This window comes from Microcaecilia unicolor, chromosome 2 (genome assembly GCF_901765095.1).
Source record: "Microcaecilia unicolor chromosome 2, aMicUni1.1, whole genome shotgun sequence".
Classification (NCBI taxonomy): domain Eukaryota; kingdom Metazoa; phylum Chordata; class Amphibia; order Gymnophiona; family Siphonopidae; genus Microcaecilia; species Microcaecilia unicolor.
The window spans coordinates 69,847,134-69,874,306 of record NC_044032.1 but is presented as its reverse complement, the minus strand read 5'-3'; the positions used below and the strand labels follow the sequence as shown (position 1 = coordinate 69,874,306).

General features: G+C 45.8%; 1 protein-coding gene across 3 annotated transcripts in view; it reads left to right on the top strand.

Annotated features, from left to right (window-relative positions):
• Nucleotides 1-27,173, top strand: part of PRLR (prolactin receptor) — a 291,254-nt gene that overhangs the window by 226,049 nt on the left and 38,032 nt on the right. For all 3 annotated transcript variants that reach the window (XM_030193031.1, XM_030193029.1, XM_030193030.1), the window contains 2 exons: nt 14,864-14,988; nt 22,534-22,666. In XM_030193031.1, the coding sequence (XP_030048891.1) occupies nt 14,907-14,988; nt 22,534-22,666 (215 nt within the window). In that variant the 5' untranslated portion in view covers nt 14,864-14,906. The remainder of the gene's footprint in view (nt 1-14,863; nt 14,989-22,533; nt 22,667-27,173) is intronic.

Genomic DNA, 27,173 nt, shown 5'->3' with positions numbered 1-27,173 from the left:
TTACAAGTACCTGGCAAGATCCCAAAACAGTACGTTTTACACTGCTTATTCTGGAAATAAGTAATGGATTTTCCCCAAGTCCATTTTAATAATGGTCTATGGACTTTTCTTTTAGGAAGCTATCCATACCTTTTTTAAACCCCGCTAAACAAACTGCTTTTACTACATTCTCTGGCAACAAATTCCAGAGTTTAATTACACATTGAGTGAAGAAATATCTTCTCTAATTCGTTTTAAATGTACTATTTTGTAGCTTCATTGCATGCTCCCTAATCCTAGTAATTTTAGAAAGAGTAAACAAGCGATTCACATCTACCTATTCCACCCCACTCATTATTGTATAGACTTCTATCATATCTCCCCTTAGCCATCTTTTCTCCAAGCTGAAGAGCCCTAGCTGCTTTAGCCTCGTAGGGAAATCATCCCATCCCCTTTATCATTTTTGTCGTCCTTCTCTCTACCTTTTCTAATGCCACTATCAGGCTTATTTCTGAAAGAGAAGGACGCCCGTCTTTCGACATAAATCGGAAGATGGGCGTCCTTCTCACAGGGTCGCCCAAATTGGCATAATCGAAAGCCAATTTTGGGCGTCCACAACTGCTTTCCGTTGTGGGGATGACCAAAGTTCACGGGGGCATGTTGGAGGCGTAGCAAAGGGGGGACTTGGGCGTACCTAACACATGGACGTCCTTGACCCATAATGGAAAAAAGGGTATCCCTGATGAGCACTTGGACGACTTTACCTGGTCCTGTTTTTCTTATGACCAAGCCACAAAAAGGTGCCCGAACTGACCAGATGACCACCAGAGAGAAACGGGGATCACCTCCCCTTACTCCCCCAGTGGTCACTAGCCCCCTCCCACCCTCAAAAAAACATCTTTAAAAATCTTTTGTGCCAGCCTCTATGCCAGCCTCAAATGTCATACTCAGGTCCATCACAGCAGTATGCAGGTCCCTGGAGCAGTTTTAGTGGGTGCAGTGCACTTCAGGCAGGCGGACCCAGGTCCATCCCCCCTACCTGTTACACTTGTGGTGGTAAATGTGAGCCCTCCAAAACCCACCAGAAACCCACTGTACCCACATCTAGATGACCCCCTTCACCCATAAGGGCTATGGTAATGGTGTACAGTGGTGGGTAGTGGGTTTTGGGGTCTCAGCACACAAGGTAAGGGAGCTATGTTCCTGGGAGCAATTTTATGAAGTCCACTGCAGTGCCCCCTAGGGTGCCCGGTTGATGCCCTGGCATGTAAGGGGGACCAGTGCACTACAAATGCTGGCTCTTCCCATGACCAAAGGGCTTGGATTTGGTCGTTTCTGAGATTGGCGTCCTTGGTTTCCATTATCGACGAAAATCAGAAACGACCAAATCTAGGAACGACCAACTCTATGGATGACCTAAATGTCAAGATTTGGGTGTCCCCGACCGTATTATCGAAACGAAAGATGGACATCCATCTTGTTTCGATAATACAGGTTTTCCGTCCCTCCACTGGGACGTTTAGCGAGGACATCCTCAGCAAAACTTGGGCGTCCCTTTCAATTATGCCCCTCCACATATTTTTTGAGATACGGTGACCAGAATTGCACAAAATATTTGAGGTCCATGGTTGTACCATGGAGCAATACAAAGACATTAAAATGTCCTCATCTTTGTTTTCCATTCATTTCCTAATAATACCTAACATTCTATTTGCTTTCTTAGCCACCGCCACACACTGAACAAAGGGTTTCAATGTATCATTAACGATGACACCTAGATCCCTCTCCTGGTCAGTGACTCCTAGTGTGGAACCTTGCATTATGTAGTTCGGGTTCCTCTTTCCCACATGCATCACTTTGCACTTGCTCAAATTAAATATCATCTGCCATTTGGATGCCCAGTCTCCCAGTTTCATAAGGTCCTCTTGCAATTTTTCACAATCTTCTTGCGATTTAAGAACTTTGAATAACTTTGTGTCATCAGCAAATTTAATTACCTCACTAGTTACTCCCATCTCTAGATTATTTATAAATATATTAAAAAGCAGCAGTCCCAGCACAGACCCCTGGGGAACCCCACTATCTACCTTTATCTATTGAGAATACTGACCATTGAACCCTACTTTCTGTTTTCTATCTTTTAACCAGTTTTTAATCCACAATAGGACACTACCTCCTATCCTATCACTCCCTAATTTCCTCTGGAGTTTTTCATGAGGTACTTTGTCAAATGCCTTTTGAAAATCCAGATACACAATATCGACTGGCTCCCCTTTATCCACATGTTTGTTCACCCCTTCAAAGAAATGTAATAGATTGGTGAGGCAAGATTTCCCTTCACTAAATCCATGTTGGCTTTGTCTCATTAATACATGTTTTTGAATATGCTCTGTAATTTTCTTCTTTATGATAGTCTCTACAATTTTGCCTGGCACAGACGTCAGGCTCACCGGTCTATAATTTCCCGGATCACCTCTAGAACCTTTTTTAAAAATTGGCATTACATTAGCCACCCTCCAATTTTCCAGTACCATGCTTGATTTTAAAGATAAGTTCATTTTTCAATCAGAACTCTGGGATGAATACCATCCGGTCCAGGTGATTTGCTACTCTTCAGTTTGTCAAATTGCACCATTACATCCTCCAGGTTTATGGAGATTTCATTCAGTTTCTCTTACTCTTCAGTTCTGAATACCGTTTCTGGCACTGGTATCTCTCCAAAATCTTCCTCGGTGAAGGCTGAAGCAAATACTTCATTTAAGTTCTCCACTATGGCTTAGTCTTCCCTGAGTGCCCCTTTTACCCCTCGGCCATCTAGCGGTCCAACTAATTCTTTTGCCAGCTTCCTGCTTTTAATATATCTAAAAAATATATATATATGCTATGTGTTTTTGCCTCCAATGCAATCTTTTTTTTTTTTTTTCAAAGTCCCTTTTTGCCTTCCTTACCAGCACTTTGCATTTGACTTGCCATTCCTTATGCTGTTTCTTATTATTTTCAGTCAGATCCTTCCATTTTCTGAAGGTTGTTCTTTTAGCTCTAATAGCTTCCTTCACCTCACTTTTTAACCATGCTAGCTGCCATTTTGTCTTCCTTCCTCCTTTTTTAATGCAAGGAATATATTTGGCCTGGGCTTACAGGATGGTATTCACACCTGATGTAAAATTTTGACCTTCACAGCTTCTCCTCTAAATTTTTTTTTCACCGTTCTTCTCATTTTATCCTAGTCTCCTTTTTGAAAGTTAAATGATAACATATTGGATTTCCTGTGTGTACTTACTGTTATCAAGCAACCCCAGCACCATTACCTCTTGCACCAGATCATGTGCTCCACTAAGTCTAGAATCTTTCCTCCTCTTGTTGGCTCTTGTACTAGCTGTTCTGTAAAGCAGTCCTTGATTTCGTATTGGAATTTTACCTCCCTAGCATGCCCTAATGTTACATTTACCCAGTCAATATCCAAGTAATTGAAATCACCCATTATTATTGTGTTCCCCAGTTTGTTAGCCTCCTTAATTTCTGATAACATTTCTACATCTGTCTGTTTATCCTAGCCAGGTGGATGGTAGTACACTCCTATCACAATCCTTTTCCCTCTTACACATGGAATTTCAATCCTTAGGGATTCCAAGATGTCCTTTGTTTCCTGCAGAATTTCCAATCTATTTGATTCAAGGCCCTCTTTAACATACAGTGCTACCCCTCCACTAATTTGATCTACCATATCACTACGATATGATTTGTACCCTGGTATGACAGTGTCCCACTGGTTATCATCTTTCCACCAGGTCTCAGAGATGCCTATAATATCTAATTTTTCATTTAATGCAGTATATTCTAACTCTCCCATCTTATTTCTTAGGCTTCTGGCATTCGTATATAGACATTTCAAATTATGTTTGTTGTTCCTATTTACATCTTGCTGAGCAGTTGACAGTGTTAATTTGCAATCTTTTGTCTGCTTTTTATTTAAAAACACCTGGTCTACTATGGTCTCTATTGCAACCTCACTATCGGGATTCTCTATCTTCCCTGTTTTGGTGATGTCTAAAAGATACCTTGTTCTGAACCATGCATTTTTGAACGACAGTTGGCCTTCCCCAGGTTCTAGTTTAAAAGTTTCTCTATCTCCTTTTTAAATGCCGATGCCAGCAGCCTGGTCTCACCCTGGTTAAGGGGGAGCCCATCATTCCGGAATAGGCTCCTCCTTTCTCAGAATGTTGCCCAGTTCCTTACAAATCTAAAACCCTCCTCCCTGTACCAGTGCCTCATCCACACGTTGAGATTCTGCAGCTCTGCCTGTCTCTTGGGCCCTGTGCGTGGAACAGGGAGCAGTTCAGAAAATGCTACCCTAGAGGTTCTGGATTTGAGCTTTCTACCTAAGAGCCTAAATTTGGCTTCCGTTACCTCTCTGCCACATTTTCCTATGTCATTGGTACCTACATATACCAGGACAGCCAGCTGCTCCCCAGCACTATCTAGAATCCTATCTAGGTGACACATGAGGTCCGTCACCTTCGCACCAGGCAGGCAAGTCACCAGGCGATTCTCACGTCCACCAGCCACCCAGCTCTATATGCCTAATAATTGAATCACCAACTACAGCAGCTGTCCTAACCCTTCCCTTCTGGGCAGAAACTCCTGGAAATACATCCTTGGTGTGAGAGGATATTGCATCCCCTAGTGAGCTGGTCCTGGCTACAGGATTACTTCCAGCTGCACCAGGGTGATGTTTTCCTTTTAGAAATCCTCCCTCCTCCAAGGCAACATAGGGGCTGCCAGATTGGAGGTGGAACTTCTGTGCAATGTCCCTGTAGGCCTCCTCTATGTACCTCTCTGTCTCTCTCAGCTCCTCCAAGTCTGCTACTCTATCCTCAAGAGAATGGACTTGTTCTCTGAGAGCTAGGAGCTCTTTGCATCGAGCACACACATATAACCTCTCACCAACTAGGAGACAATAATACATGTGACACTCAATGCAAAAGACTGGATAGCACCCCTCTCAGTGTTGCCTGCATCTTAGTATTATAGAGTTGTTTAATTAAAACTTCTTAAGGTCCTAGGGATATCAGATGAATATAAAGAACCTTAAGTTTATATGGTGTAATATGTAATTATTTATGTTTGCTTCTCAGAAACTAATAAATGTAATTAAAATTCTAATGAAAACTCTCCTTCTAGATACGCTAACCTTTGTTACCACGTCCTCCGGCAGCGAGTTCCAGAGCTTAACTATTCTTTGAGTGAAAAAATATTTCCTCCTATGTATTATTTATTTATTTCATGATTGGAAAATTAGGAGCCAGTCAGTATGTGAAGGATATTGGGATAAATCCTTCACTGAGTAACTGAGTGTGAATGGATAACATGTGTGCTGAAAATACAAGTGGGGAAAGCATGCAGAGCATTGCTTGTGGAGTTCTTTCCCACCCCTCTGTGTGTAAGTGTGTGTATGTGCACACATACATGTGCATTTTTGCTTGTATCTGCATTGCCTGTCTATGCGTGGGGGTGGGGGGGTATCTGTATTGTCTGTGCATGTGGTTCTGACCTTGAAGGTGAGAGGGGAGGGTTTGTTAGCATGGAGCGACATCCAAACATTCAGTTCTTTTAGAACGAACAATAACATGAAACCAAGTGTGATAAGTAAAGCTCCATTTTGCATAGGATATCTAGGTTTGAATTGGGGTCTCCAGATTAGGGTGTTCACAATTCCCCAGTGGGCCAATATTTAGGTGCCACAGTTGGTGTTTTCTTTTAAACCTTAGCCACAGTGGCCAAAAAGAAATCAGGTAGTTAAATATCAGATGGAATTTACAGCATAACTAGTGTGAGCTTCTAACATGTGTTAGGGAAGATGAGGGTTGAAGTGCCGAGCAGAGGAGAGGCTTCAGTGAAGCTAATTAACCTCTCTTGTGCAGTTTTACCCAGTGGTTCTATAGGAGTGCATTCAATTCACAGCTGATTGTGGAAGAGGCTGCCTTAGCACAAGCCCCAGTTCAAGACTCTGGGCTGCAGATGCTATTATTGTGGTTAAACTTCTTAAGGTATTAGGAATGTTAGATTAATATAAAGAACCTTAAGATTATATGGTTCTTAATATGGTACACTTGTAATTCAAACTCTAATGAAAACTCCCCTTTTGTTATTCTAATTAGAATAATTGACTATTCTATTAGTTAAGACTATAAATGAAGAGAAGTGCTAGGGGTGGGCAAGCGTTGGGGAGGGTGGGTGAGAATAAAGACGGAACTAGGCCCTGCTGTGCCTTCTAGAGGCTATCTGTTAATGTTGTACGCTGTGGTTCAAGTTTTAGAAACTATGGGGAAAAGGGTAAGGAGACTAGTTAATAAAGTTTGCTTTTTTAAATTCTAACTGTCTTTATCAATAAACATACCTTACCTCTTTAAACCCCAACGTTTAAATCACCAAAGCACAGAGTACAAAAAATGTTCACTTACCCAGAGAAATGTTCTCTTCTCTCAAAGCTTCTCAGGTAGGTTCCTATTTAGTGGAGGAGGCACTGCATGCAAAGCTATCTCATGCATATTCATTGTAGACATCCTGAAAACCTATCTGAATAGATGTGTCCTGAGGGCTAGGTTGCAAATCATTTTTAAATACCTTTAATCCAATAGAAAAGGAAATTCTTGAGTTGTTTAATATACTACACACTGCACACAATAGAAGCTTTTCCTAATCATGCTCTACCTGTATTCACACACATTATGGATCGCCAATCCCATTTTATAAACATGTGCATTAATTGCATTAACACATGGTAACGTGGTAACTTATTTTAATAAAGCTAGCCCTAATTAGTTTACTGTGAGTAAGTAAATAGTGTTTTCTGGTATGAGGTTGAACCTTGGAAAGAACAATTTCTTAGTGCAGTGAAATGAAATCATATCTCAAAGCCACCTCCCTTTACAAACAAAGTCTATACCAAAGTTTCCTGAGCCTTCTCCAAATAATATCTGATGTCTCTCTCTGGGTGTGGCTGTCAGCACTGAAGTCTGGGATTTAGGCAGAATGCCTCGGGGGAAGAAGCAGAAAAATGTTGTCTCCTGAAATAAGTTATGAACACAAGGCAGCAGTGAACACTAGCGGAAAGGATATCTCCCTCCTGCAACTTGTGCAGATCTATAGAGGTGGGGGGGGGGGGGGGGTATGGAACAGAATGTGCCATTCAGCACAGAAGAAAGAGGATAACATGCTTGAATCTGGACTTAGGTGCCCTTTTACCCTCCTGTGCGCTAACACCATTTCCAGTGCTGCAGCCATATAAGAGCCGTTTTTCTATTTCTTGAGTTAGAATTAGCAAGCAGCCATTTAAGAAACTTAACACAAGAGCACTTACTGCCTTCTGTTTAGGAAGCACTAAGGGTTCCCATGTTATGGACGTGCTAACCTGTTAGCATGCCAGTGAAGTCAGCACACTAGCTGAATAGCAAAAATACTGATGGCAGAACTAACACAGAATGTTTTAGTGCATCCTGTGTTCGGGCATTTTTCCTGTATTAAGCGTGCATTAGTGCTTAAGGCAACTTAGAGGGGCATAATCGAACGGCGCCGCCCATCTTCGGGGCCGGCGCTGAAAGTGGGCGGAGCCAACCGTATTTTCAAAAAAAGATGGCCGGCCATCTTTTTTTCACTAATACGGTTGGGCCTGGCCAAATGTCAGAGTTCGCCGGGTTGGAGATGGCCGGCATCGGTTTTCGGCCATAATGGAAAATAATGCCGGCGATCTCAAACCCGGCCAAATCTAAGGCATTTGGTCATGGGAGGAGCCAGCATTTGTAGTGCACTGGTCCCCCTGACATGCCAGGACACCAACCGGGCACCCTAGGGGACACTTCTAAAAATTAAAAAATAAAATAAAAATAGCTCCCAAGTGCATAGCTCCCTTACCTTGTGTGCTGAGCCCCCCAAATCCCCCCAAATCCCCCCCAAAACCCACTCCCCACATGTGGGTACAGCGGGTTTTGGGGGCTCCCATTTACCACCACAAGTGTAACAGGTAGGGGGGGATGGGCCTGGGTTCACCTGTCTGAAGTGCAGTGCACCCACTAAAAACTGCTTCAGGGACTTGCATACTGCTGCGATGGACCTGAGTATGACATTTGAGGTTGTCATAGGGAGCTGGGTATGACATTTGAGGCTGGCATAGAGGCTGGCAAAAAGGGTTTTTATTCTTTGGGTTTGTTTGGGTGGGAGGGGGTTGGTGACCACTGGGGGAGTAAGGGGAGGTCATCCCCAATTCCCTCCGGTGGTCATTTGGTGAGTTGGGGTTCCTTTTTGAAGCTTGGTCGTGAAAAAAAAGGGACCAAGTACAGCCGGCGAAATGCTCTACAAGCCTGGCTTTTTTTTTTCATTATTGGGTGAAGCCGGCCATTTCGTGAGCATGCCTCAGTCCCGCCTTCACTACCCTACCGACAAGCCCCCTTGATGTTTCGCCGGCTCCGCGACGGAAAGCAGTTGAACCCGGCCAAAATCGGCTTTCGATTATACCGATTTGGCTGGGTTTAGGAGATCGCCGGCCATCTCCCAATTTGTGTCAGAAGATGGCTGGTGATCACTTTCGAAATTGAGCTGAAAGTGAATCCGCGGGGCCTTCCATCTCACTTGTGCTGTTGCACATTTTGCTGTCCTAGTCCTGCCTTATGAAGTCATTTCCTGTTCTGAGGGGTGGGACAGGAACTGGCAGAGTGCGCAGCAGTGCACATGAGATAGAAGGCTCCACGGTGAAATGGATTGGGGAGGTGGGGATCAGAGGAGGAAAGTGAGATGCTGGATCAGGGAGGGAAGAGAGAAAGCAATTATGCTTGTTCATGGCGGGGGGGGGGGGGGAGGATGCTGGAGAAAACCTTGGCAGTAGGGTGACAGAAAGGAGATGATGGGGAAGGAAGATGCTGGCTAAGGGAAACAGAAAGGAGATGTTGGATGGAAGAGGTGGGAAAAGGGACACAAAGGGGGTTGCTGGACCCTTTGGGGAGTAGAAGAGCTGATTGGGTGGGTGGTAGGGAGATAGCCAAGTTGCTGAACATAAGAAGGGGGGGGGGATCTGAACAACTGGACAAAAGTTGGGAGGGGGAAAGAGAGAGGAGTTACTGGATCATAGAAGGATGGAAAAGAATATATTTGCTCAAGGGGATAAGGAGAGACGGTAGCCATAGGGAGAGTAGGGTGACAAAGGAGATGTTGGATTGGGATAGGGAAAGAGAGGGGGTATTGGAACAGCCTTGGAGAAGATGCTGGATTAGAGGAGGGAGAAGAAGGAGGAGATGCTGAATTGGGTAGGGAGGAAAAAGGGACATGGTTGTATAGGGAAATTGAAAGAGAATGCTGGACATGGAGATAGTAGGATGACAGGGGGCTGGGCCCGCACAGGTCCTTGCTTTGAATATCTGGGAATAACTCATTGGTGGTGAGCAAAGTGCTCACCGCTGCTGGCTGAATATCGGACCCTTAATTTTTTATTTTAGCAAATATAAACTGTCAGTTTTACAGTAGAAATTTACATCTACTTTCTTTATATTTCACAATTTAAATAATATTTTTGTACAGTGAATTGTATGAGGAAAGGTCCTAGTTCTATTATTGGGAACTGTGATGTGTGTTATAAAACTGGAGGTCCAGGGTTTATAATGAGATTCTCAGAGCTACCAAGTTACCCAGTTTCAACAGTGAGATTTTAGGCTATTTCTGGCTTTCTATCAACCCTATACTGATGCATTATGGGACCTGCAGCATGAATTTCAGTGAGTAGAATCAGGGACTATAACTCCCACACTACTTTGGGATATAAGTTCAAAACCAGGATTAGCTATGTCTGGAATCTGGTCTTTCTTGTATGGAATCCATATTTCACTCCCCTATAGAAGAATTTGTGCTATAATGCTATCGTTTACAATGGGTAGTTTTTTGGGTGGCAGAAGCTACCTTGGCACCAAGATTTCATTACAAAATATTAGCGTAAGCTGGCATTTATGTGCCTACAGTTAGGTGCCAATAGTTATGCCAAGTCAAGGGCAGTTGTAACTGTTGGCAACTTGATTGCATCCTGAAATGTGTGTAACTTATAGTATTCTGTAAGTCAGCGGCGTACCAAGGGCGGGGTGGTGGGGGCGGTCCGCCCCGGGTGCACGCCGCTGGAGGGGTGCAGAGAGCAGCCGTGTGCCTGTCGGCTCCGCTGGTTCCCTGTTCCCTCTGCTGTTCCGGGGCAGAGGGAGCAGGGAGCCAGCGGAGCCGAGAGCCGCGCAGCTGCTTCCAGCAGCCAAGAATGCACCTGGAGGGTGGGGGGGTTAATGCGCCGGGGGGGGGGGTGTCATTGCGCCAGGGGGGTGTGGTCGTGCTGCACCCGAGGGGGGGGGTACGTATTGGTGATCCGCCCCGGGTGGCAGCCGACCTAGGATCGTCACTGCTGTAAGTTATGTGTGTATGTCAGAGACACACCCATGACCTGCCCATATTCCGCCCACTTACACAGTAAGCATTTTTGATGCATAGGTTATAAAATAGCACCTAGCACATGTGTGTAATTGCCAGTTAGGGGCACCAATGAAGTGCGTAAATACCTGAAAGGCTCTGCTTAACAAGACTATCTCTACTTCAGGAAGCAGGTGAAAGCTTGGCTCTGCAACCAGGCCTTTAATGGAAGAAGTAACTAACTTCTTTGTCTCTCTCTCTCTCTCTCTCTCTCTCTCTCTTACACACACACACAAGGAGTGACACGGACTGTACATACTGCAACAGGACATGTTTATTCATTCCTATCCTAGTTGATATGATATTTAATCATCTCTCTGACCTCATGTGCAACTTTCTTTAAATTAGTCGCCTTACTCTCTACTCTCTTAGCTATCTATATGTTCCACCTTTGCTTATACCCTACTCTGTCTATTAAAATGTTCTATTACGTATTGTGTTGACATTGTAAATATTATACTATGCATACTTTGTACTGTTATTTGAATATTTTTACTACTGTAATTGCCTATTGCTCATGTTTGATTTATTCTTACTGTACACCGCCTCGAGTGAATTCCTTCAAAAAGACAGTAAATAAATCCTAATAAATAAATATTATTCTATAACTTAAGCCAATGATTCCCCAATTTTTTACTATGGGAGAACCCCTAAAATATTTTTTTCATACACCGAAAACACTCAATTTATACAAACATATATATGCAAACAGATTCTACGATCTACATAAGTACACAGGTACATAAGTATTGCCATACTGGGAAAGACCAAAGGTCCATCAAGCCCAGCATCCTGTTTCCAACAGTGGCCAATCCAGGTCACAAATACCTAGCAAGATCCCAAAAAAGTACAAAACATTTTAAACTGCTTATCCCAGAAGTAGTGAACATCCTGCAATGCCTGCTAGATTCTATCTGTTAATGCTGTGGTACAAAGTTTTTAGAACTAAGTGGAAAGGACTATGGAGATTAGTTGATAAAATTTGCTTTTTATATTTTTATTTTGCATATCACTAACCTACAATTCCTTCTTTAAACCCCAAGCTTTAAGTTCCCAAAGCACAAAGCAAAATAGTGTTCACTTACCAGAGAAATGTCCTCTTCTCTCAGAACTTCTCAGAAATCTAATTTCTTGAGGAACCCCTGAAGAGAGTTCACGAACCCAGTTTGGGAATCACTGACTTAAGCACACAGTTGACCTCTGTCTTTAGGTCCCATTTTATAGAATTGCCCTTATTGTGTATTTTATGGCTTATTTAAAAGGTAGAGGATAATTATGATGTATGGAAAAGTCACTTTGGCTTGCCTGCATACCTGGCTTGCCTCCCTGATACCACCCCAAATAGTTCTATCTAGAGACATCACTTCTCCATAGCTTCATCTACAAAATTGTTGTAAGTCCTCCTGAAACAGGAAAATGCCTACTGTAGCTCAGCTTGAGCTACTGAAAAAGGTAGGAGCTAAATTCAAGAAAAAAAGGACTTAAATGTAATTACTTTCATAAGTTTCAGTTTGATACTTATAATTCTAGTGGTTGCATTCTGTAGAGAAAACATTTATCTAATTGTTTACTATAATGTCCCTTGACAGAAGCTGGAATGGTTATTCCTGTAAACAGAGATGGTAAAACCCCTTGCTTCCCAGGACAGTGTACACTCAGCATACAGCAATAGAGCAAAACTGGAAGGGCACCAACCTTGCAACTTTATCTATCGATTTTTTTGGAATGCAAGTCTTCTGCAGAGCCATTTATTGAGTAGGTGTATTACAGTCAACCATTTTAAATAAAACACTAGGGTTCCGATACTCAAAAGTCACCATTAAAAACAGCGTGCGTTTAGATCCACGGTTGAAGTTACCGATTTTGAAATAGTGAGCGATGCTCAAAGGAAATCGCATGCAAATGAGCTGCACGCAATTTCAACAGGCAGCTCAGTGGGGAAAGCATCTAGCACACAAGCATAGAACAGTCACTTAGCTAAGCGCTGATGATATGCGCATGGCCAAGAAACATAAGTTACAACTTCGTCCTAGGCATGTGTCCTAGGTGTAAATCACACACGTCCACCGCCTTTTTTTTAGTACTGACAATTTTTTTACAGTTTCTTTTTGTAGGGTTCCACGACAACTTTCATACCCCGTGGAGTTTATTGTTTATGAAAAGCTGTGTGTAGCTTTTTCCAGCTGCGAGTGCCCTGGATGTGCCTCCACAACAGGCTTCAGCCTTTTTATTGGTTCCATGACAATGTTTTTCACAGTGCTGTTATTTGAGGGACACATGCACATGGCATATTTAACATAAATATGCAAATACTATTAAAGTATAACTTCAGACTTCTCTGCCAAGAAATCGTCTGCATGCTACGACAGCTTCAGACTTCCCGTAAAATTGTGCATCATTCAGAATGCTCATTTTAATCAAGAACCATCCTTATTGGCAGGGGCGTAGCCAGACATCCAATCTTGGGTGGGCCTGGGCCCAAGATGGGTGGGCAGAAGAACTCCACCTTGTCCCACAAGTGATTTGGTCTCTCCCTCTCTCACCTGCATGCCATATGGTTCTCAAACATACCCCCTCCCCTGCATACTTTTTAAATAGCAGATTTTCACAAAACTCTGGCTGTGAATACACACTGCTCATGTTGGCCCCACAGCCTTCCGTATGATGTAACTTCCTGTTTCTGCATAGGAGGGAATATATCAGAGGAAAGGCTGTGGAGCTAGTGCGAGCACTATGTATCAGTTGCTACTCGCTGCAGGTGAAGATCTGCTATTTAAAAAGTATGCAGTCGGGATAGTTGTTGGGAGTTTTTGGCTGGTGGGGCTTGGAGATCCCTGCCAGCCACATCATAGATGTGCTGCTACTGGGTGGGCCTGAGCCCAAAGTGGGTGGGCTCGGGCCCACCTGGGCCCACCCTTGGCTACGCCACTGTTTATTGGTATATAACACGACAATGAAAAATTTGAATTAAAGCAAAAGATAGCATCAGTAACAACAATCCCTGAAAAACTCCCTCCCACCCCCCACCCCCTCCTTGTGCAACAGGGCCTCCCTCAATATATAAACCAGCAAGAACTGCTAACAAGGTACAGGATTAAGCCAAAGAGAAAGATAAGCTCTCAAATAGGCAGGGTATTTACGTAGATAAACCAATCACACACACATACTTATAGTGTTCAAATAAGAAAACTACATAAGCAAAAAGCGTTTCTTTGTCTTAGAACCCTGAAGATCAAGTGACTTATGTTCCATAGTGAGTGAGGTTTGCATCTGATTGCGCCACTGAGTAAGCGTGGGTGGGTCCGGGCAGATCCATTGAAGCAATATGCAACGTTTTGCTATCAAAGTTGCCTTGCAAAGAAAAAGACTGGAAACTTGTGTGCCCTCCACAATTGTAGAGGTATCGTCCAAAAGGCAAAGCTGGAGAGAGTAGGCACCCATGAGCGATGATAAATACCATTCAAATGTGTCCACAGATGTTGCCAAAAGAGCTGACTACCAGGGCAGTCCCAGATATAATGTTTATACGTTGCCTCAGCTGCACAACACTTGACAGTCCCATCCGCAGGGAGACTCATCTTCTTAGCTCTTGAGGGATGTATAAACATTCGACTCAAGAATTTATAATGAAGCTCCTGGAGCTGGATACTATGAGCCAAGCGAGGACCATCATTTCAGGCTATTGAGTCAAGCCCCCATTGTATAAGGACCAAAATCACGTGACCATTGATCTGCTATACGCTGAAAGAAACAACATAGTAAGGGATTTCTGGAGCCCATCATAATAGAGACCAATTAGGCCTTTTGAACAGCGGGTTGGAGCCACTTTTCATCAAACAACAATTCCGAGAATGGAATGCTAATTTTAATAACAATCACCTCATTATTATTATTATTATTAGCATTTGTATAGCGCTACCAGACGCACACAGCGCTGAACACCTGACACATAGGATTATCGTTGACTGTTACTGCGGATGGAAAGATTGACGCAGAACTCCTAGTGTATTACTCACTGAATAACATGAACGCTAAACTGGCTAGAACCAGTCTAAATTGGATCTTGCTAGCATGGTAAACTTTGTGCATTGGGCCCCAGGTCTGCCTGCTTGCAGAAGAAGGATAAAGGTGAGTATGTCAAGCAGATCAAAACATAAAAGGACAACAGCATTGGCAGAATCTCACAGAGACTATTCTATACTGTATTCTACTGACCTCTAGAGGTGAAATAGCTGTTGTTCCTGAATTGAAAACAACAAACCCTTGAAGCTTAAGGCTCGTGCTTTATTTTCTAATTCATAGTCATTTGGTCTAGCTCTGATCTGGCCTTTTATTTTTCTTAAGGGAAATATAAGCTGCTGAATTAATGCGTATCATGTGCTGTCTTCTTTTGCAGTGAACTTTGATCTTGCCTGTCCTATTGTAAAGAAACAGACAACATGCAAAGACAGCTGGAAGTGAAAGCCTGGCCTTCAATCATCTTTTTTGTATTGCTTCTACAAAACACAAAGTTTTTGGATGGTAAGTACTGAAGTGCAGTGCTCATAGCTTCAATAATTTTAAACATGCTGATAACTCTTAGCTCTCGCCTTCCCCCAAGTCCTGCATTTAAATAGAGCAAATACAACACAAGGCCCATCTAATTTGCTGTTTTATTCTGGGTATAATTCCATAGACCCCAGCTTTTTGGGGGCTTTTCTCTCCTCTGTCTTATCTTATGCTTTGCTGAATTCTTTTGTCATTTTTTTGTCTGCACCTTCTCCACTGAGTATATTCCATGCATCTGTGAAAAAATCTTTTCTGATGTAGTTCCTGAGCAGATTTATTCATTTGAAGTATTTGAATGGCTGTACTTATATCTCCTCTATCTCTTCTCTCCTCTAGGATATGCAGTACACATCTCTATACTTAGGTTACATGGCTTTGTACATTAAATTACAGATTTTCTTTTTAAACCAGTAAAGTCAAATTAAGATGGATCCTAATGATTTGTCCAGGTGACATGCAAGGAGGATGAGTCTTGAGCACATGCCACATCATTTTTCCAAATCACATTTCACTGCCCCACGCACTAATGGGCCGATGATCAGAAGCAAACGTAGGTGCTAGAGGCTATTAGTGCCATACTAGTGACTGCGTTTGCTATGTCCATGATCAGAGCCGCCGAGTGCATGAAACAATGCGCTCCCGGGCTCTGAACACAACTAGCATGCAAATGCATTCAAAACAGGGCTCTTAGCGCAAGTAGCATGCAAATGCATGCTAAGCCTAGTCATCCCCAATGATCAGTGACCAGCGCGTCAAAGATTGGCTCACTGGCCACAGCAAACCCTACGCCAGTTCGGAGCTGGCATTAGGGTTTGCAGACCATTGAGGAGGAATGGTGAGCCCTGTCCAGCATGCATTTGCATTCTAGCAGGCCCCCATTCCCCCCAATGCAGCAGCCCCCCCCTGCAGGAACCCTGACCATCCCCTCCCAGCGACAGGGACTAGAGTTCCAGCGGACCTCCGGTCCCCCCGACCCCCCTGCAACACAGGTTCAGAGGGGGCTGGAGATCTGATGGGTCTCCAGCCCCCCCAACCCCTCCCCCCCAGCATCCCCTCAGATGTCCCTGGTGGCCCAGTGGGCCGCGGGTCAATCCCCCCCACCTGGTGGTCTAGCAGCCCTTCCCCACCCCCTACATTAAGTTGGACCTCCCTCCTCTTCCATCGGCACTGCCTCGAAAATGGCGGCACTCATCCCTGCCCAGTGCATCCTGGGATTCACTGGGCAGGGCTTCACACCATATAAGAATGCACTGGGCAGGGCTAGACGCCGCCATTTTCGAGGCAGCACTGATGGAAGAGAAGGGAGGCCACCTCCCTCCTTCAACTGAAGGTAGGGGGTGGGTAAGGGCCGATAGACCACCAGGTGGGGGGCAATTGACCTGCGGCCCACTGGGCCACCAGGTACATCTGAGGGGATGCTGAGAGGGTTAGGGGGGCTGGAGAAACCCCCCAGATCTCGAGCCCCACGCACTTGTGTCGGGGGGGGGGGGGGTCGAGGGGACCGGAGGTCTGCTGGACCTCGATTCCCCATTTCGCTTGGCTTGGGGCAGGGGTAGTTGGGGTCTGGTGATCCCATGGATCTCTAGCCCTTGTGTTTGACAGGTCTGGGCTTTTGACAGCCAGATCTGTCAAGTGTGCGCTCAGTCACAATCCTCCCGCACTTCTACCCTATGATCAGAGAGAATTGCGTGGTTAACTTTGCATGCAGTTATCTCTGATCATAGGGGCGCTATTTTTAGAGCGCTGTTTGGAACAGCGCGGGGCTTTTGATCATCTGCCCATGAAAGAATAGTTAAGCTATGGCACTCGTTGCCATAGGATGTGGTAACAGTGGTTAGTATATCTGTGTTTTAAAAAAGTTTGGACAAGTTCCTGGAGGAAAAGTCCACAGTCTGCTATTGAGGTAGACACTGCTTGCACTGGATTGGTAGCATGGAATGCTGCTACTAATTGGGTTTCTGTCAGGCACTTGTGACCTGGATTGGCCACTGTTGGAAGCAGCATATTGGGCTAAATGGACCGTTGGTCTGACCCAGTATGGCTGTTCTTATGTTCTTATGTTATGCTATTTCGGCGACCCAATTTTGCCAAACTTAGTTGGCAAAGTGCTGAATATTAGTGGAGAGACGGTTATCTACTATGCGCTGACCGCGAATATTCAGCAGGAGAGAACCGACTGTCTTCCGCTGAATATTCACATATACAGTGGGGGAAATAAGTATTTGATCCCTTGCTGATTTTGTAAGTTTGCCCACTGACAAAGACATGAGCAGCCCATAATTGAAGGGTAGGTTATTGGTAACAGTGAGAGATAGCACATCACAAATTAAATCCGGAAAATCACATTGTGGAAAGTATATGAATTTATTTGCATTCTGCAGAGGGAAATAAGTATTTGATCCCTCTGGCAAACAAGACCTAATACTTGGTGGCAAAACCCTTGTTGGCAAGCACAGCGGTCATACGTCTTCTGTAGTTGATGATGAGGTTTGCACACATGTCAGGAGGAATTTTGGTCCACTCCTCTTTGCAGATCATCTCTAAATCATTAAGAGTTCTGGGCTGTCGCTTGGCAACTCGCAGCTTCAGCTCCCTCCATAAGTTTTCAATGGGATTAAGGTCTGGTGACTGGCTAGGCCACTCCATGACCCTAATGTGCTTCTTCCTGAGCCACTCCTTTGTTGCCTTGGCTGTATGTTTTGGGTCATTGTCGTGCTGGAAGACCCAGCCACGACCCATTTTTAAGGCCCTGGCGGAGGGAAGGAGGTTGTCACTCAGAATTGTACGGTACATGGCCCCATCCATTCTCACATTGATGCGGTGAAGTAGTCCTGTGCCCTTAGCAGAGAAACACCCCCAAAACATAACATTTCCACCTCCATGCTTGACAGTGGGGACGGTGTTCTTTGGGTCATAGGCAGCATTTCTCTTCCTCCAAACACGGCGAGTTGAGTTCATGCCAAAGAGCTCAATTTTTGTCTCATCTGACCACAGCACCTTCTCCCAATCACTCTCGGCATCATCCAGGTGTTCACTGGCAAACTTCAGACGGACCGTCACATGTGCCTTCCGGAGCAGGGGGACCTTGTGGGCACTGCAGGATTGCAATCCGTTATGTCGTAATGTGTTACCAATGGTTTTCGTGGTGACAGTGGTCCCAGCTGCCTTGAGATCATTGACAAGTTCCCCCCTTGTAGTTGTAGGCTGATTTCTAACCTTCCTCATGATCAAGGATACCCCACGAGGTGAGATTTGCATGGAGCCCCAGATCTTTGTCGATTGACAGTCATTTTGTACTTCTTCCATTTTCTTACTATGGCACCAACAGTTGTCTCCTTCTTGCCCAGCGTCTTACTGATGGTTTTGTAGCCCATTCCAGCCTTGTGCAGGTGTATGATCTTGTCCCTGACATCCTTAGACAGCTCCTTGCTCTTGGCCATTTTGTAGAGGTTAGAGTCTGACTGATTCACTGAGTCTGTGGACAGGTGTCTTTCATACAGGTGACCATTGCCGACAGCTGTCTGTCATGCAGGTAACGAGTTGATTTGGAGCATCTACCTGGTCTGTAGGGGCCAGATCTCTTACTGGTTGGTGGGGGATCAAATACTTATTTCCCTCTGCAGAATGCAAATAAATTCATATACTTTCCACAATGTGATTTTCCGGATTTAATTTGTGATGTGCTATCTCTCACTGTTACCAATAACCTACCCTTCAATTATGGGCTGCTCATGTCTTTGTCAGTGGGCAAACTTACAAAATCAGCAAGGGATCAAATACTTATTTCCCCCACTGTAGCTGGTTAAGCGCTATTTAACTGGCCAGGGGTCATTAAATAGCGCTGAATATTGGGCGACAGGTTCATAGCCCACGTGAAGCGGACAGTTAAATTGTGGCACTCAGTTATATAATTGCCCCCTATCGGGGTAATTTTCTATAGATTGCGTAAAGTTAGGCACCGGAATGATTCACAGCAAGTGTGAATTCTGTATTGGCAATTGTGCACGCAATCGCCATTGTAGGATACTAACATAAGTCCACATTTACGCAGCTAACTTGAGGCTCAAGCTCGATGTCTGGTGTAACCGCTTATTCCTGTAAGCAGTTAGGTGCGTAAAAAATGCTAGTGTTCTAGAACATGTGCATAGAAGAACTGCTAGACCCGCCCCACCCAGCTCCACACCCCCTTGCAGTTGTGCACTATAGATTTTGTGTGTGCAGTTTATGGATTAGCGACTAAGGGCAGTTATGTGCATAACTGCTAATTAGAGCCAATTAGTGCCAGTTATAGCCAATAATTGATTTTAACACTGATTAGCAGCTATTAAATTAAGTTGTATTCTATAACCTGCATATGCAGTTGGGTTCTTTATATGGTGCCCAATTTTGGGCATCGATCTAAGATGTGTGCCCAAATAAATTGGCAAACCATGCAATTATTGCCAATTGGCACTAATTTGAACTTGCACGCACATCTTGCTATGCATTATTCTATAACAATGTGCAACCAAATCCCATAATGTGTAACCCAAAAGGGGGTGTGGCCATGGGAGGTGTACAGGTGGGTCTGCGATGTTCCTAGAATTTTTGCACAGTGTTATAGAATACCGGGGATCAGGGGCGTAGCCAGACTTCAGCGGGAGGGGGGGTCCAGAGCTCGAGGTGAGGGGGCACTTTTTAGCCCCCCCCCGGCGCCGCAGACCTCCTCCGCAATTGCTGACCGCCACCGCCGCCACCACCAACAATAACTTTGACCCCCCCCTGCCGACGACCCTCTCGACCCCCCCCTCCCGCCGCCAACCCTCCCCTGCTGCCTACCTTTGCTGGCGGGGGACCCCAACCCCCGCCAGCCGAGGTCCTCTTCTTCCGACACAAGGCTTCGTTCTGTTACTGAGTCTGACGTCCTGCAGATGAAGAGGACCTCGGCTGGCGGGGGTTGGGGTCCCCTGCCAGCAAAGGTAGGCGACGGCGGGTTGGCGGTGGGAGGGGGGTCGAGAGGGTCGTCGGCAGGGGGTCCAGGGCCAAATCTACGGGGGCCCAGGCCCACGTAGCTACACAACTGCCGGGGATGTGCACCCAGATTAGGCACCAGGAATAATTACATCTGGTTTCAGCAGGTGTCAGTCCTGGTGCCCAATTTGGGCATTGAAATTAGCCAATGCTGTTCTATAATGGGTGTTCATCTTTGAGTGCCCACTACAGAATAGCATTGAATGCCAGTTGTTTTTTCGGCACCAATTTTGGAGCACTATTTACTGAATCTAGTCCTAAGTGTAAAACTGTGGGGCCCTTTTACTAAGGTGCGCTGAAAAATGGCCTACACTGATGTTAGCATGTGTACTGGACGCATGCAGATCCATTTTTCAGTGCGCCTGTAAAAAAAGGCCTTTTTGAGGGGCCGAAAATGAATACGTAGCAAAGTAAAAATTGGTGCGCGTCCATTTTGGGCCTGAGACCTTACTGCCAGCCATTGACTTAGCGGTAAGGTCTCACATGTAATAATGAAAGCTGTTTGCAGAAGCAAAATGCCCTTCTACCCACAGAAATGAGCTGGTTGGATTAGTGCCCAGTCTCTCTATTGGTCAAAGTACCCACATAACCACATATGTCAACAATGTGCATCCTTATACTTGCCTATTTTGTAGGTATTCCAGGGGTGGGGTTACGCTGGAAAGTTGGGGCAACTACACGCATTATTTTGTGTATTCAAAAGGACACACAAGCAGGTTCAGATGTGTGTGGGTACTTTTGAAGAAGGCATCAGGTATTAAACAAAGCAAAGCTACCCAGAGAGCTTTGGTTATTTTGGCAAATTTCACATGTGAAACTTACCTGTGGTACTTGGTAGTCAGCGTGTACTTTATCTTTTTCATAATGTTCTGAGTAATTTATTATTTTTAGATTTGCTGTAGCAAGTTAAAATAATTTTTATAAACCAGGCTCCAATCGTCAGCTGGTGGCAATATCTCTGGAAATTCAATGCTGGGCTTCAGCCGGTTAAGTGCCATATTCAGCACTAAGGGGTCCTTTTACTAAGGCGTCCTTATCATTTTGGGCCTCTTTTACAAAGTGGCGGTAAGCCCAGTGCGGGCTTACTGCAAATTAAAAAGGAAGTACCGCCGGGCTACCGCAGCAGCCGGGCAGTAGTTCCCACCCCCAGTGCGCCGGTGTGTAGCCAGCGGTTACTGCCGGGTTAGCATGGGAGCCCTTAACGCCACCTCAGTTGGTGGCGGTAAGGGCTCCCTCCCCCAAAATGGCCACGCGGCAAGAGCTTCACTTGCCGCACAGCTGTTTCCTCAAAAAAAGAAAGACCTACCTGCGGTAAAAGGGGGCCTCGGCACGCGTCAAAAACACGCGCCAACACCAGCGTAGGCCCCCTTTTGCCGCAGCTTGGTAATAGGGGCCGTTAGTTCCCGCTAATCATTAGCGTGTGCTAAATCCATTAACGCGCCTTAGTAAAAGGACCCCTTAACTGGCAATAAAGATGGGAGTAACTTTTATGTGGTCCTATTTATGCAGTTACCTTGGCCAGTAAGTGCTGAATATCGGCCCTTAACTGGCCAAGTGCTGACTCCACCCCTAGAATGCACCCCAAAATCGCGTGCAGCACCGATGGAACATTTTCAGCAGCACTAACCTGTTAAGTGGCGCTGAATGTGACAGGTTAGCGCTAAACAAGCGATTTAACCAGCCAGGATCCCTTTCTGGCCGGTTAAATCACTTTGGGGGTCCTTTTACTATGCACGCTAATGATTAGCGCACGTTAAATGCTATTCAGCCCATTGTATACCTATGGGCGGAATGGCACTTAACACACACTAACAAGTTAGCACACACTAAATCCGTAAGCTTACTTTAATAAAAGGGTCTCTGTGAATATCAACCCCCCCTAATAAATAACTGAAGTGATTGCATACCTACTAGTATTTAAGGAGTCCTTTTACTAAGCTGCGCTAATAAATGGCCTTAGCGTGTCCTAATGTGGCTCTTTCCTGCTAGTTAAGCCTATTTCTACAGCAGCCATAAAATAGGCATTTTTCAATTATACCTTTTTCTGGCTGTGCATTAATGTCAGCATTAACGCGCGGCCATTTAAAAAAAATGTAGGAAGCGCTAAGGGCTCCTGTGTTAATAGTGTCAGCATGCTAGGAGTGGCCTAGTGGTTAGAGTGGTGGCCTCTGGTCCTGAGGAACTGAGTTCGATTCCCACTTCAGGCACAGGCAGCTCCTTGTGACTCTGGGCAAGTCACTTAACCCTCCATTGCCCCAGGTACAAATAAGTACCTGTACATAATATGTAAGCCGCATTGAGCCTGCCATGAGAGGGAAAAGCACAGGGTACAAATGTAACAAAAAAAATTAAAATTAGGGCCATTTTTCCTGCATTAAGCACACATTCAGTAACCTTGCAAAATTATCATTTCTATCAAACTGGGATTCTGGCTTGCTCTGAACTAATTTTATATTTAGAAAAGAACAGTTACAGTGGTAATCACTGCATAATGATGATTTTCCACAGGGCAAACAGCTCCTGATAAGCCAGAAATAATTAAGTGCCGCTCTCCGGAGAAGGAAACGTTCTCTTGTTGGTGGAAGCCTGGCTCTGATGGAGGACTGCCAACCAACTATACCCTCCTGTACAGCACAGAAAAGTAAGATGCAATGTTTTATTTATTTATTAGGATTTATTTACCGCCTTTTTGAAAGAAGTCACTCAAGGCAGTGTACAGTAAGAATAAATCAAACATAAGCAATAGACAATTACAGCAGCAAAAATATTCAAATAACAATACAAAGTATGGCGTGGAGGGGCATAATCGAACGGGGCACCCAAGTTTTCCTGGGGCCGTCCTCGCAGGACGGCTCCGTAAAGGGGTGGGGAAACCCGTATTATCGAAACAAGATGGGCATCCATCTTTCGTTTTGATAATACGGTCGGGGACGCCCAAATCTCAACATTTAGGTCGATCTTAGAGATGGTGGTCCCCGGTTTTCGGCGATAATGGAAACCGAGGACGCCCATCTCAAAAACGACCAACTCATTTGGTCGTGGAAGGAGCCAGCATTCATAATGCACTGGTCCCCCTGACACCTGACATGCCAGGACACCAACCGGGCACCCTAGGGGGAACTGCAGTGGACTAACTTATGCACTAACTGAACGGAAAAAGCCCTTCCCTTACCGATCCCTTAGCGATTTGGAAAGGAACGGGCATGCATGAAGGAAATCGTATGCAAATGAGCTGCTTGTTGTGAGCTCATTTGCACACGATTTCCTTCCTATGGAGGGGAAGCCAGTGCAGAGCAGCCAAGCGTGTATAATAGCCGTCTACAACCTTGAAAAAACACAAGTCCAGGTGAAAATATCCAAGTGCTCGTCAGGGACGTCTTTTTTTGTTTTTTGAGTGTTAGGCACCTTCGCTATGCTTCCGTCCCTGTGACGGAGTTGAGGACGTCCAAAATGTGGATGTTTATTTGAGAAGGACATCCGTGCCTTTGCTATGCCTCTGACACCCCCTTTATTTATTTATTAACTAGCCGTTAAGCCCATAACAACTGGCTAGTTTTTTGTTTTCCTATGGCCTCCCCCACCCGTCCACCAACCCTGCTCTCTCCCCTGCCCTCCCCCCATGTCCAGCAACCCTCCTCTCCCCCCTCCCATCCGCTCCATTCACCCGTGTCCATCAGCTGTTCTCTCCCCTACCCTCCATCCTCGGGCTCCCATCCACCGCGATTGTGACCTCCTGTGCCCTGCCATCCCCACCGCCGCCATTCCGCCGTCCCCCCCGGTGTCACCCCCTCTTTCCGCCGTCGTCATGTTGTCAGTTCTCCATCGCTGCGTCTGTTTCCCTCAGTTCCACCCCCTCCTTCCCTCCCTGCTCCCTCCTCCTCCGATTTCCACGCCCATGTCCAAGCCCTCCTCCCTATTGGGCTGTACTGCTGGTGGAGGCGGGGCTTGGACTTCTACACTCTCAGCGTTCCGAATCTACTGCGCATTTGCAGGTGAGTCGGTCACTTGCCGTTTATATGTTTGATTTGGATTTTGGATCACAAGTAGCAGCAGTGGGATTTGAACTGGCCACCTCTGGATTGCAAGACCAGTGCTCTAACCACTAGGCGACTCCTCCACTCCACTTCACTCCACTCCCTTGAAATTTGGCCATCCCTGCTGGGGGGGGGGGGGGCAGTTCAGGACGTCCAAAATGTTTGAAAGAAGGACGTCCATGCCTTCACTATGCCTCTGCTGACACACACACACCTTCCCCCCCCCCCCCCCCCCCAGTATGATATTTGAGGCTGGCAAAAAAAAGTTTTTAAAGTTGTTTTTTTCAGGGTGGGAGGGGGTTAGTCACCACTGGGGGAGTCAGGGGAGGTCATCCCCGATTCCCTCCGGTGGTCATCTGGTTAGTTCGGGCACCTTTTGGAGGCTTGGTCATAACAAAAAAAGGACCAAGTAAAGTCGGCCAAGTGCTCATCAGGGACACCCTTCTTTTTTCCATTATCGCTCGAGGACGCCCATCTGTTAGGCATGCCCCAGTCCCGCGTTCGCTATGCCTTCGACACCCCCCCGGGAACTTTGGTCGTCCCTGTGACGGGAAGCAGTTGGGGACGCCCAAAATCGACTTTCAGTTATGCCGATTTGGGCGACCCTGAGAGAAGGACACCCATCTCCCGATTTGTGTCGAAAGATGGGCACCCTTCTCTTTCGAAAATAAGCCTGATAGTATACTACTTACAAGGTTAACACAATATGTAATAGAACATTTTAATAGACAGCATAGGGTATAAGCAGAGATGGAACATATAGGTAAGTGCAAGGGCGTAGCCAGACCTCAATGGGGAGGGGGACCAGAGCCCAAATTGAGGGGGGGCACATTTTGCTCCGCCCCCACCCTGCCAGCTGAAGTGTTTGTCCCGCGCTGGTCTCATATTGCCTGCCTTGCTCTGTTCTCAGTCGCGCCATGCATGCTCATTTTAATGAAACTGAGCATAAGCGATGTGTCGCACATGCTCAGTTTCAGTAAAACGAGCGTGCACAGCGTGACTGAGAAGAGCAGGGTAAGCAATGCGGTGAGACCAGCATGGGACAAATGCTTCAGCTGGCGGGGGTTGTGGAACCCCGCCAGCCAAATCAGGGACCCCAGAGCCAATTTTGGGGGCCCAGCCCCCATAGCCCAGAAGCCTTTCAGGGAGTGCATTCTAGAGTGTGGGGGCTACTCTGGAGAAGGCTCGCTTGTGGTATCACATTGTGTAATGTCTTTTGGATAGGGTGTGGTTAGGGATACCCCTTGGGAGGACCTTCGTGTCCTTGGAGGTGTACAGAGGGTCATCCTGTTCTTCATGTTCTCTGGGGGCCATTTCCTTTAAGAGCCTTGAAGAAGAGACAGTGTTTTAAATGTAGCCCTGTTATCAATGGAGTTTTTGCAAAAATGATGTGATGTGGTTTTGTGTGACTCCCGTTTCCACTCTGTGTTTCGTCGAATAGTAGCTGACTGGAGAATTGAGCATGTTTACTAAAATGCACTGAAACTCCCATGCTAACTGCTTAGCAAGGGATGGGGCGGAGACTGGATGGGTTATAGATGGAGACTGGGCATGGGCTGCACACTGCAGTTAATACACAGTAATTGTGAAGAGGAGGAGTTACAAAAATTCATTCTACTTGTGAATAACCTTAGGTGCTAATTTAAGAAATAGCACCAAAATTTAGGTGCTGGGATGATGCATGCTGACCACGAATTGTATATCGCCAGTTCTGCACAAGTGCATGGTTTGGCGCCTACTTGTAGGCATGAGCTTTTACCCCATGTCAAAGGCTGGTGTAAGTGTTTGTGCCTCCTAGTATTCTATAACATGCGCATTTATAGGCAAGCCCCTGGCCTGCCCATGCCCCTCACATAGGGTTACCATATTTTGTCCTCCAAAAAGGAGGACACATGCCCCGCCCCCTTTCACGCCCTGCCCCCTGTCACATTTTCCCCTCCCCCTGTCACATTTTCCCCTCCCCCATCACACACCCCATCACTCCCCCTCCCCGTCACCCCCCTCCCCTTACCTTACTACTGCCCTGGTGGTCTAGTGACCTCTTCGGGGCAGGAAAGAGCCCCCTCTTTCCTGTCCGGAGCGCTGCCCTGCATGCATCCTTCCTGTTCGTGATCTCGGCGCTGATTCAAAATGGCCGCCGAAGTTGAAGTCTCGCGAGGTCACTTCAACTCTCAGTGGCCATTTTGAATCGACACCGAGATCACGAACAGGAAGGATGCATGCAGGGCAGCGCTCCGGGCAGGAAAGAGGGGGCTCTTTCCTGCCCCGAAGGCGGAAGAAGTCACTAGACCACCAGGGCAGTAGTATGTAAGGGGAGGGGAGGCTAGCAATCTGCCTGTTTGCCCGGATTTCTGAACAAACGGGCAGGCTGGCGGGCGAGCCATCATAGGACGCCCACCAGCCTGCCCGTTTGTCCAGAAAGCCGGGCAAACGGGCAGATTGGCAAAACCCGCCCGGTTGCCCGGACATGTCCTCAAAAGAGGACATGTCCGGGTAAATCTGGACATATGGTAACCCTACCCTCACACATTCATGCCCTGTTTAGCGCAGGAATGCCCCTGACATACCCCTCCTCCTCAAAAATATTTTTTAGCACCTGGATTAGTGCATGCTAATTTGGCAGTTACCACAGGATGCCAGAGCATGTCCCGCAGTGTGCCATGTTAAGCTGCTGTAGGCATGTGTTAGCACATAGCGCAGCTTAGTAAAAGAGCCCCTTGGAGAAATATGCCTCGAAGTGCAAATATATATATATTTGTCCCCATAGCTCCACGTGTTCTTCAAAACAAACTCCTTGTTTCTTAGGTAGTATCTGTCAGCAGGGGCTTCCTGTCCCTCATCTTAAACCTTTTGGGGTCCGTATTCCTTAAGCAGCATAAAATCAGAGAGCATCCAGGAATACAGCACCAGGGAGAGGCTTATGAATTTGAAGGCAAATAACACTTTTATCTGAAGAATTATTTTTGAAGAGCAGTCTAAAGCCTGAGGAATTTACAACCGACCCATCATTTTGCCGAGGGTAGCTGTACCTCTGTTGACTTCAACTGCATTAACCATTAACTGCCTCCACGCTTAGAGGTCTTCCAGTTCATTCTAAGTTAATAAATACAAATA